General features: G+C 43.5%; 1 protein-coding gene across 1 annotated transcript; it reads right to left on the bottom strand.

The window, feature by feature from the left end:
* Positions 1-2196: 2196 nt before the first annotated feature.
* Positions 2197-5807, bottom strand: pou3f2a (POU class 3 homeobox 2a). Its single transcript, XM_055885117.1, has one exon. It carries the CDS (start codon positions 5553-5555, stop codon positions 4428-4430), a length of 1128 nt encoding a protein of 375 aa, XP_055741092.1. The 5' UTR covers positions 5556-5807; the 3' UTR covers positions 2197-4427.
* Between the last annotated feature and the right edge of the window lie 6318 nt (positions 5808-12125).

The raw sequence follows: 12125 nt of genomic DNA, 5'->3' as shown, positions 1-12125 counted from the left end.
GTGCGTGTGAGGCACGTGCCTAGGAGCACACATATGTGTGTGTGGGGGGACGGACGTGCTTCTGTGTATGTGTGTGCCGGAGGAGCGGAACGTGCCTGTGTGTGTGTGTGTGTGTGTGTGTGTGTGTGTGTGTGTGTGTGTGTGTGTGTGTGTGTGTGTGTGTGTGTGTGTGTGTGTGTGTGTGTGTGTGTGTGTGTGTGTGTGTGTGTGTGTGTGTGTGTGTGTGTGTGTGTGTGTGTGTGCCGGAGGTGCGGAACGATCCTGTGTGTGTGTGTGTGTGTGTGTGTGTGTGTGTGATATGAATAATGCAGAGGATGCCTGTAGGAGCGTGAGGGCCTGGAGCAGGGCAGATGGTCGCCTGCTGATATGCAGAATCCAGGCAGCAGGCTCCTCCAGAGAGATGGGTTTATACACACACACACACTCTCTCTCTTTCATTTTCCTGCTCTCCCACAAACACATTCACACTCCCATCCTCTTTTCTCTATGTTTTTATTTCCCTCTGTGTCTCTCTCCTTTAAACACACACAAACACAAGCACACTTCTCTTCTCTTTTCACTCTCTCTCTCGTGAACACATGCATACAAACATTAGAGCCATATTCTTCACATTTTAAAAACTGTATATTTGTTAATTTATTGTGCTATGTGTGGACATACATTTCCTATTGCCAATATCTAGGATATTGGGTTCCTGAGTGGCGCAGCGGTCTAAGGCACTGCATCTCAGTGCAAGAGGCATCACTATAGTACCTGGTTCGAATCTAGGCTGTATCACATCCGGCCGTGATTGGGAGTCCCATAGGGAGGCGCACAATTGGCCCAGCGTCGTCCGGGTTTGGCCGGTGTAGGCCGTCATTGTAAATAAGAATTTGTTCTTATTAACTGACTTGCCTAGTTAAATTAAGGTAAAAAAAAAATATTAATATATATTCTTATCCTATGAGGGCATGCTCTCTCTCTCTTTCTCTCAACTGCAGAACTCCAGACTTTTACAAGGAAATAAAAAGAGGGGCGAGTCAGAAGGTGAGATCATCTCTCACAGAGATGTACTTGCTCAGTGATAAAAAAAAATCAGCTACCTAGAACCCCAACCTAGCGCAGCACACAGTACAGTCCACTAGATGGCACTGTGAGACTGCTTCAGAGATTGACAGAGCAGCACCCCACTGTGTTTTGCTCAGAGGCAGCAGGACCATTGAGAGTAAAAGGATAAGACACCCTGAAGCAGTAAAGGAATCAGGAATGTTTTCGACGAGAAAAACTCCTTTACAACTAATAACTAGCCTACATCACACCACAAAATAATAATATGCGCATAAGCTGATCATATAGCCTTCTCAAAATGTGGAATGATATTTAATGCATTAGCCCAAATATTAAAATGTGACTGGGGAAATCCCACCGACGGTCAGAGTAAACTTGTATAGTCACTTATAATTTATTTATACTTTTCCCCCAAAATGTAATAGTCTGTATTTATTTTACCTTTATTTGACTAGGCAAGTCTTCTTGAAAGTAAAAGTTACAGAAAGTGATACCTTACCAACCACAATATTCAATAACGTATTAATGTATTGGTTGTCGAGTATGACATTTTTATCGGCTGAATGTGAGAATAATAGGGGTCTACGTTCTAACGTGTGTAGGCTATCCGACCGTCTGTTGAGCCCTGGTCACAAAAGTTTGGTTCCTTTGTCTACATTATGTAATAGCGTATTGTTTTTCTGAAATCTAATAACATTTCAGGTAAGCTATTTGGATATTTCTTTAAATATTTTAATAATCTATTTTACATAAAGACCAATATTTCGTCTAAAAGCGAATTGTTTTTATAATTGTCGCAATTGTTTAATGTGTAGGCCTACATCTGTGCAACATGAGAAAAACGGTGACTGGAATTGTGGAGACAGAAATGACGCTAAAAAACACTGTTATTCTTAGTATAGGCCTACATGTTATTGACTGGCTACTTCTGTAATGACACGATTTATTTTCACAAGACAATGTGTGCAAATCAGCGATAATATACAGTTATCGGAAACCGCTCAAGGACATTTTGTGCAACCTAGACAGATTTATAAAATCCATAATTGTAATGCAGGCTCGCGCGGCCAAGACTATTGGTACAGCGTTGTGCGTGACAGTAGTGATCCATTCGTCAAGCTAAAAGAACATGAGAAGAATACAAAAGGATTATAAAAAAAACAAATACATTTTAATGACAAAAAAACATAATATAGAAATTGTGCAATTATTGATTTCTTTTCCCCATTCATTTGATCAGTCACAGGGTTGGGGTCAATTCAGAATGCTTAGATAAACTCAAATCCAATACAGCATTTTGAGTTTGAATTTGAATGGTCAAGAAAAATAATAATTTACATTTGAATGACAGGAAAAACAATTCAAACAAATTTAATTTCAGCTATTCTTAAATGTATTAAATGTGCAGGCCTACTCAATTTGAATTTTCCCAGGGAGCCTTTTCAATTAGGCTTACAATTCATACGCATAGGCGTTAGATGAGTCAGGTGCCAATAAATAGGCTAAGCCTATAGGCTACATTTTCCATGCAATGATGAGTGAAATAGTTGTTTTGTATATCAGTGCCACTAGGCCAGGTGAGTATAAGTGATATTGATAGCTATTATCTCACTGAAGTGCCTTGGTCTACATAATATAAGTTGATGTTATGCCTATACTTTGAGGTAAATAACGAGAATATGTAATGCTATTCAAACCAATTTGGTTCACAAGTATTAGCTATACAAGTTATCTAATTTATGTCAGTGTGTTGAGAATTTCCCATTAATTGAATTATATTTCCTGCCATTCCATTTCAAATTCGGAATCAGCCTCCTCCTGATTCCATTCAATTTTTAATCGAAATTCTTGAAATAATGAACCAATTTTGACTCCAGGAATTGCCAAAGTTGACCCCAACCCTGCAGCTGTCAGATGTATATCACGAGTTGAGCGGCACAAGAGCACGTGCACGTACGTGTTTGTGCTTTGGCACTGGTCTGACAAGAGAAAATTCAACAAACAAACATACAAAGCGATACAAAAACAAATGTAAGTTACATCCCACGAACAATTCTTCTTGGTGAATGAATCATTGTCTAGATTAATTGGAGCCACTGAAGACAGAGCTGGTACAGATATATTCCGTGATTATCTTCTTACGAAACGAAGGCAGAGGCAGGCTTCAGTGATATGGTATGGTCCTTACAGTCTCTCGGTCTTTCTGATCACAGCATTTTGGAAACACAAATAAATATACAAACACGACACATAGGCTACTGTAAACAGGCGCGCAGAAATGTACACATGATGGACACGACATGAGGTGTCAAGAGAAAATTAAATTAATTTTGACTTAATACATGGTCTGTGCCTCGCAAGGTATGCACAAGACACAATTATTATTACTGTATTATTATTATTATTATTATTATGTAGGCCTATTTTATGATATATTAAAAATTATGGATACTTTAATTTTGGGGATATTTATTTATTTATTATTGGGATACAATCTGACCACATTATAGACTATAACTGACACATTGTGCCTTGGTAAATATGTTGTCTACAGTACAGGATATGCTGTGTTTACTATTGTATGGCAATTAACAAACTGCAATTCAAATATAGTTAGTAAAACTGAAACTAATCATGACATGTTGAATTGAAATGAACTTGATTCAATATATCTCAAAATACATGTCAATATATCCCATGTCCCCATGTGTCCATGCAGGCATACGTTATGACCCTGTTCTATGTAAATAAACATTAGCCTATAGCCTATAGGCCTATGCTTTGCCTTTGTCATAGAAACATGACTAATAATGTTTATTATAATAATACCTACCATGATAATAACAATAGGCCTAATAATAATATGCTGGTGATAGTATTGGCTTTTATTTAATGGTGCAGCAGGTGTATTGAGCTTCGACCGTGTTAAACCCCTGTTGCTTTTGTTATTAAGGAAAGATGGCGTTTATTTACCGACTGTCGGCTGCGATCTCTATGCCTGTTTCCCGCGGGTAGGTTCGTGCACACAGCCTATACTGTCTTTATTTTTACACATTACGACATATTGGCGCCTTGACTATAAAATCGATTTGATGTCAATGATATTGAACCTTTTTTGGTTAGCACACACCAACCACGGTCCATGTAGCCAGAAATTGCGTGTCGCATCTCCACTGCATGAAAACTCCCCATAGCTCTCGATTTCTGTGTGTCTGGGGTGTAGTGCTCGAGTTCTTACACTCGGTATCCCCACTGTGTTCCAAATAGGTCCAACATTAGCACTGGGCTGGCTACGGTCCAATGCTAACTGGTCAGGCACAGAGAAACACAGGGGGACATTCATATCCTTTAGGGGTCCATGTGTTATAACGGGTTTAAGGTCATTGTACCGGGGTTTGAGCGCCGTGGTGAGGTGGTGTGTCCCCATACATGTCCTCCGTTCCCGGTAACTGTCCTCCAATGGGCGTCATCCTCTTCTCCTTCTGCCGCCTGTTACAAAACCAAACCCTCACCACCTCCTTCTCCAGCTGCAGGCTGTCCGCTATGGAGGTGATCTCTGCGCCGCCTGGTTTGGGACTTTTGAGAAAATGGCTCTCCAAAGCCCCCTTTATGCCCACCTCGATGGAGGTCCTCTTTTTCCTCTTCCTCCCCTGCGCCGCGATCTTATCCAGGCTGGTGGGGCTCCCCGAGGTGGAATCCGCCTCCTCCAGCCATTTGTTAAGCAGTGGTTTGAGTTTACACATGTTTTTGAAGCTCAGCTGAAGCGCCTCGAATCTGCAGATAGTGGTTTGAGAAAATACATTTCCATAAAGGGTCCCCAGCGCCAGCCCCACGTCAGCTTGGGTAAAGCCCAGTTTGATGCGCCGCTGCTTGAACTGCTTGGCAAACTGCTCCAGGTCGTCCGAGGTCGGCGTGTCCTCGTCCGAGTTTTCCGGGTGTCCCCCGTGCTGGTGGTGTGAGAGGGACGACTGTACCCCGCCTCCATGCTCGCTCAGATGTGGGCTGTGGCTGTGGTGGTCTTCCTCCTGCAGAGAGTGGTGGTGCATCTGCTCTGGTCCTCCCAGGCCGAACCCAGACTGGGAGTACACCAGGCTCTGGCCATCAGATGTAGCCATACCGGGAATGTGCGTGGAGGCCGTGCTTGTTCGCCATGCCCTGGCGTCGTGATGTGCCTGGTGCGCTAGGTGAGGGTGTCGCTGTTGCTGTTGCTGCAGACTGGCGGAATTCTGGAGCTCCTCTCGGTCGCTTTGCAGAATGGGCTTCACGTCCTGCTCTCCGAGGAGACTCGACGGCCACGGAGCCCCGTCCCCGTGCGACAGAGCCGTGATCCACTGGTGAGCGTGGCTAAGCGGATGACCGCTGCCCGGTAGAGTGTAGTCGTTCTGGAGCAGGGTGTGCGCGTCCCTGTACACCGCTGCCTGCTGCATGCTCCCGGACTCCGAGTGCTGCCGCTGCGCGCTGCTGGCGGTAGTCAGGACACTGTAGTGGTTGGACGCTGCGGTCGCCATAACTCTCGGAGCCGGAGTGATAGCTCTGTCGTTAAAGGAGCTGCCTTTGACAGTTACTATTTTCCGCCACCGGGCAGCTAGCTAGGTTTTGCTCTCGATCTCCCGGGCGCGGTGCCAAGGGGACGTAGAGGCGCACACCTGAGGTCCGCCTCGCTCAGCTCTTTATTGGCCAAGAACGGTTGACAGATGTTGTTACCCCTGACAGCACCCCGCTCATTGGTCACGGGAGATTCTATAGAAGCCCCTATCACTCTCCCCAGCAATACTGGCAGTCCCGCTGCAGACTAACAGAGCAGAGTGAAAAGCTGGTGTTGACTGAGAAAGAGTGGATAGCCTCTTAGGCCTATTTCAGTGGAAAAAAACAAGTCAATAAACATTTATTCGATTGAGGTCATTTATTCTGAATAGTATTGATCTATTTATGAGAAACATCCACAAACTCGATGCATACTATGCATACATGCATTAGAGCCATGGCCTAGGCCTATGTCATTTGTGCGAATGTTTATTATTTTTTTGTTCAAATATATTCATATTCACCAGGCTATAATCTTTTCACCTTGAAATTAATACCAAAAAGAATGTCTTTATAGCGTTACATTTTGAGAAAACCATTGTTTTGTGTATATTTATGGTGGCTTGCGCTCAGAGCAGTGGGATATTAACTGTCACGGCCCCTCCAGCTGCCTCTCTCCTCGCGACGCTGTCCAAAGAGAAGGGGCGCATTTTTCCCTGGCCTCTGCCCCGTTGCCATAGCGAGCGCAGTGAATGGAACAACAACGCCCACGTCACAGCTGCATTCGCCTCTTCTTTTCGTTCCATTCCAAAGGACCCATTCGAGCGGCTCGCTCTGCCGACGGGACAAATAAAAGGAGGCAAGCGAAAAGGGCACATCGGGGCCAAGGAGCGAGGGGTGAATGAATAGCCTCTCTAACCCACTCGCTCGCCCACGGTGTCCCTATCTTCCGTGCCTGTTTGGTAAACTTCGGAATTCATGCGCCCACATTGGCACGCGGGCGTTTTGTGGTGGGAATACATTTCAAAGTAGGCCTGCCAATAGGCTGCACACCCCAAACACAGTAGCCTATTAGTTCAATAAGATGAAAACGAATAATTACAAAGAATGAAAGGCAAACACCTGTGCTCCATAGTTTTCATGAACACAAGGGGGTAGTGTAGTTTATACAGGGGTTCCCAAACTTTTTCACTCGGGCCTCCCCTTCCAGCATTGGGGAACATCTCGTGCCCCCCCCCCCCCCAGGTTTAAAGCTTATTTTCTTTCAATTCTATACATTTTGCCATGTCTAATGTGTATTCATGTGATATTTCAGTGACAAAAAAACTACAACAATATGGGCTAAAAAACATAAATAAAAATAAACTTATGTGACATGGACTAGTTGATCTGGACATTTCTGACAAGTTATAAATATCTCTAAATATATAAGCATACAATGACTGACATGACAAGAGGAACTGATGATGCACAACCCAATTTCAAAATTACACCTTGTGTATTCTACTATTACAACTTTCAAGAGTAAGTTTAAAGCCGGACTGAGTACCGACTCCTCGTGCCACCCCACAGTTTGAGAACCACTGGTCTAGAACACAGTATGGATTTGCTTTGTGATAGTAGGACTAATAATACATATAGTTTGTATTCATAACATGAGAGAGAAGCACAATAATGTTCGATATCATGGGACACTTGCAATAAACTCTATCTGTTGGCTATAGGTGCCATCTATATCAATAACAGGGGTGACAGGTAGCCTAGAGCGTTGGGCCAGTAACTAAAAGGTTGCTGGATCGAATCCCAGAGCTGACAAGGTAAAAATCTGTCATTCTGAACAAGGCAGTTAACCTACTGTTCCCCGGTAGGCCGTCATTGTAAATGAGAATTTGTTCTCAACTGACTTTCCTAGTTAAATAAAGGTTAAATAAATATAAAAAAAACAGCAAATATTGAAATATAGCCTACCATTGTTTATGAGGGGGGGGGACTTCAAAATATGAAATTGCTTAGAAGTTACTTTCCACCCAAAACCAATTCTTTGGAGGGATGTTAATTATTATTAGGCCTATATTTTGTTCAATGTTTTCAACCTCCAAGAAAAAGAACCAGAGGAGAATCAGCAAGATGGTGCAAGAAACTGGATATGCCTACTATAAAAACACTCTTAAGGAATTGGATTCCCTCGTTTATATGCCTATTACAGATACATCATTGACAGGGCTATTTGCATGTGAAAAGTTTACATGCAACTTTAGGATACTTTTTAGATTAAGTTACTTATTTACCATAGCATAAATAATTGGTTAAAAGTCATGCACTTTTTCATATATGTATAATAGATAAATCAATGGATAAAGAATCAAATAAAGTAGCAGGTCTAGGGATCAGTCTATCCTATACTGAATCACCAGGATTGAAAGAACATTTGTGATGATTAGGTTGTAATTCCGAGAATTACCGAACGTGCCACCAGGGCCTCCAACAGTCGTGTGCAGAGAGGAGCAAAACATATTACCCTAATGGTGTAATATGCAAACTACTGGCCGCCCAATTACAAGACTTAATAACGCATAAATGATGTGAGTCCTGTTCTTAGGAAGGACAGACTCTGTGTTAATTCAGTCAAAGGACTGGAGCGACTGTCAACACAAGCCAGTTAGATAGGCTCTGTCTCTCTGTTTCAGGAGCCTCAGTCAACTCTGTATTCAAAACACTGAGAGTTAATGACAGAGAATCTGAGCGTTAAATTAACAGTAATTATATGGCCTGCATGCTGTAAAGATTCAATTTCTCCAACTATAATGGGCTAAGTGTCCCCATGTGCAGTGAGCTTCTGCTTTATGATATTTATAATACAGAAACACACTCAGCACGCAATTGTGTGTGTGTGTGTATACCGGGGTGACCACAGCATGGCCCTCCCCCTGTGGGAACCCTAAAGCAGGGGTGAGTGAGGCTGGGGGGTTCCTTTATGCTGCCGGACTCAGAGAGATAATGGCCATTCCTCCACAGCTGGCCCACACAATCAAAGAGAGACTGGCTCTGAGGATTCCAGCTTTAACCAGGCCTTTGTGTCAACTAATTACATCTGAATGCAAGACCCCAAGAACCCACCTCCCCCCATCTCAACCTGTGCAGAATACCCCAAACAACCCTTCAGATAGAGCAGGAGAAACACACACACACACACACACACACACACACACACACACACACACACACACACACACACACACACACACACACACACACACACACACACACACACACACACACACACACACACACACACACACCGCTCCCCCAGTGGGTTTCTCTTCAAAGCTCCCTGTCTCCAACACATGTGGCACTCGGCATTAGATCAGCTCTCACTCAGGAGAGAAGAGGAGGGTTTGGAGGACTGCAGGAAAATGGAAAAGACTGAAGAGCATTGCTCCTATGCCCCAACCTCAACCTCAATCTCTATACCCCAACCCCCCCACTCATATCACCATAGCTCTCCTTTGAAAACGTGTACGCTCCAGCTTACACTTACACAAGCTTATGCTTCGTAATCATATTCCCATTGAGAAAACAAATGTGTAATAGCATAATGTTTGAGATTGTAAGATTGTTTTGGGGGGCTATTTAATACTCTATACTCTGTTTTCTGGAGAGGATATGATATGTGCATGTGCATGTGCTGTGTGTGTGCATTTTTGAGCCTTCTCTATCCAAGTGCAAATACACCCAGTCTTGGTCATATTGTTCCCCCTATAATGCAGTGTGCTTGAGTCAGTGTTGTGAGGTCTCTCTCTCTTTCTCTCTCTCTCTTTTTTCTCTCCCTCTCTTTTTCTCTCTCTCTTTTTCTCTCCCTCTCTCTCTCTGTCTCTCTCTCTCACTCTTTTCTCCATCTTCCTCCCTTGTTCTCTCTCCCTCTCGCCTTCCCTCCCTCTCTCTGGACACAGTGTGAATGTGTGTGTGTGTGAGTGTGTGTGTGTGTGTGTGTGTGTGTGTGTGTGCCTGTGTGTGAGTCAGGGTTAGGAGGTCTCGCTGGCGCTCAGTTTAGCATTGATTTATTCTCTTTCTCCAATTTATTTCCCCTCCGCCTGATCTGCCTCTGGAAGGACGAATGGAGGAGAAACGCCAAGCACACTCTCCATCTCCTACACTACGTGGTATGGTACACACACTCCACATACACCACACACATGCAGCGCACATATATGCAGCACACGCACACACACTTATACCCATATTCTGCCAATCACACAGATACAGCAGGAACATCAGCATGGTGCAAATTCACACCCAGCCACACACACACACACACACACACACACACACACACACACACACACACACACACACACACACACACACACACACACACACACACACACACACACACACACACACACACACACACACACACACACACACACGGATGGATCCATAGAATGTAGCATATGACCATCTGAAATGCTGTCTAATGTCCTGAACAAAGCCAGGGTAGAGGAGCTGTACGTGTAGTCATATTTAACAGTTTTACAGAAGGAGCAGTGTAACACGGTGTCATATCCTGGAGAGATGTGTGTGTGTGTGTTTGTGTGTCACATCTGCTTCTGTACTTTTAGCCCCTCTCCTCTCCTCTCCTCCACTCCTCTTCTCTCTTCTCCTCCACTCCTCTTCTCCTCTGCTCCTCTTCTCCTCCACTTCTCTTCTCCTCCACTCGGATGAGTAATGGAAGAAGAGCAATAATGAAAGCGTGTAGAAAGAGAGGGAGGAGGGGTTGTTAAACCCACTTGAAAGCTCCTCCCAATCGATAGTGACGGGCCAAGCACGGATTAAACCCAGGTTAAGTCCACTCTAATCAATACTGATGGCCAACCCAGGGGTTAAAACACGAGTCATTCTCAGCAGATCCATCCAGGCAGATAAATCTACAGCCATGGACGCTACAGGTTAACATCTACACGTATTCAGTATGGATGACTCCCGCTATGGGCTGGAACAGTGGTAAATCTAGATGTATCAACTTGGATAGGTACGTCGTAGAATTGAAAAGTTAGACAGACAATCTTCACTTGTCAATGGAGATGGGCATGGCGTAGGTAAATCTGCATTGGATGGGAGTGGGTGAGATATGATGTGGTTGGTGTGTGTGTGTGTGTCTCTGATATTGTAACAGACAGTACGGGAGAGTAAGAGAGAAAAAGCAAGATTCATGATTGACCTTTTTCAGACTAGGCATAAGAGACATACGCTGGACAGCAGGACTGGCCAAATTGATCCAGCAAACACATGTGCAAGTGTCAATGACCAATACTGATCAATCAATGATGAGTGATGATCAGAATTTCAAAACAGGGAAGCTTACATCATTTCTATGGCAACGAAATGATGCTGAGACTCACATTTTTCACTTTAAAATGTATGCCAAACAAAAACCATTGATTTCAAAGTTAAACAAACTGCACAACTCTATGCACAATGTCTTTGAACAATTTACACAGTAAACAAGCAAAACAATTACTGGAAAACTGTGTAGATGCAAAGTTTAGTAACATAATTGCAATAAAACCTCCCTCAGTTTTATTCTGTTATCAAACTTTGTATCTTCTCAGTTCTTCCTTTAAATGTGTTTTTGTAAAGTTCTACAGTTTGTTAAACTTTAAAATCAATGGTTTTTGTTTGGTATACATTTTAAAGGAAAACATCTCAGTCTCAGCGTGATTTCGTTAACATGGAATTGCCTTTACATGATCATCTGTGATATAGTGGTCATCCTGGAGAGCTATGAGAAGTGCAGGTTTTAATTCCAGCCCAGCAGTAACATACCTGATTTCACTAACCAATTATTGCTGGGTTGGAACAAAAGCCTACACACCATGTAGCTACCAGAGACTACGGGTTGTTGATCACCATGCAGTAGATGATGGTGCTGCTGAAGAGACTGCTAGCTGACACTATATTACTCTCTGTACTGTTCCCTCTTTCCCTGTCTCAATCTGTCTTTCTGGGGCTTTTAGAGATGGGGGAGGTATAGAGGGGTGACCAGAGGCCCTTTTACTTGTGTGTGTGTCCCCCTCTTACACTGCATGGATAGTGTAACCCCCCCCCCCCCCCCTCCCGCCCCACCTCCACATCTTCACCCCTTCCCTTGATCAGCAGTGGTTAGTATTTCAGTTAATGTCCATTTATTCAATTAAATTGAAGAAAAGTCAAAGTTTTCAACTGAGGAGAAACAGTACTACCTAAACGTATCCAAAAAGAACACTCATTTTCTTCTTAAAACATTTTACCCCTATTTGCTCCTCCTAATAAACATGTCCCTCCTTTCCTTTCTTCCATCTTAGTGTGACTCCAGTCATTTATTACTGTGGTGTTGAAGCTGTCTTTAACCTTTTCTAAGGTCAAGTTTCTCTGGTGGCCATCCGTCCTGGTCTTGTTTAGGTTACCTGTCATGTGTCTTCGCCCCTCTCCCTCTGCACCTTAATGTCTACCGCAGTAAGTGTTATGTCTAATGGGCCGGGAGGGAGGGTGGAGGACTCTACTACTACTGCATTTAA

The sequence above is a fragment of the Salvelinus fontinalis genome, chromosome 27 (assembly GCF_029448725.1).
Source record: "Salvelinus fontinalis isolate EN_2023a chromosome 27, ASM2944872v1, whole genome shotgun sequence".
Classification (NCBI taxonomy): domain Eukaryota; kingdom Metazoa; phylum Chordata; class Actinopteri; order Salmoniformes; family Salmonidae; genus Salvelinus; species Salvelinus fontinalis.
The sequence above is the reverse complement of the archived record's forward strand: the minus strand, read 5'-3'. Positions and strand labels throughout refer to the sequence as shown.

What these genes read in the sequence shown, in the direction of transcription:
- pou3f2a (XM_055885117.1), bottom strand. Translation starts at nt 5,555, where the DNA reads ATGGCGACCGCAGCGTCCAACCACTACAGTGTCCTGACTACCGCCAGC.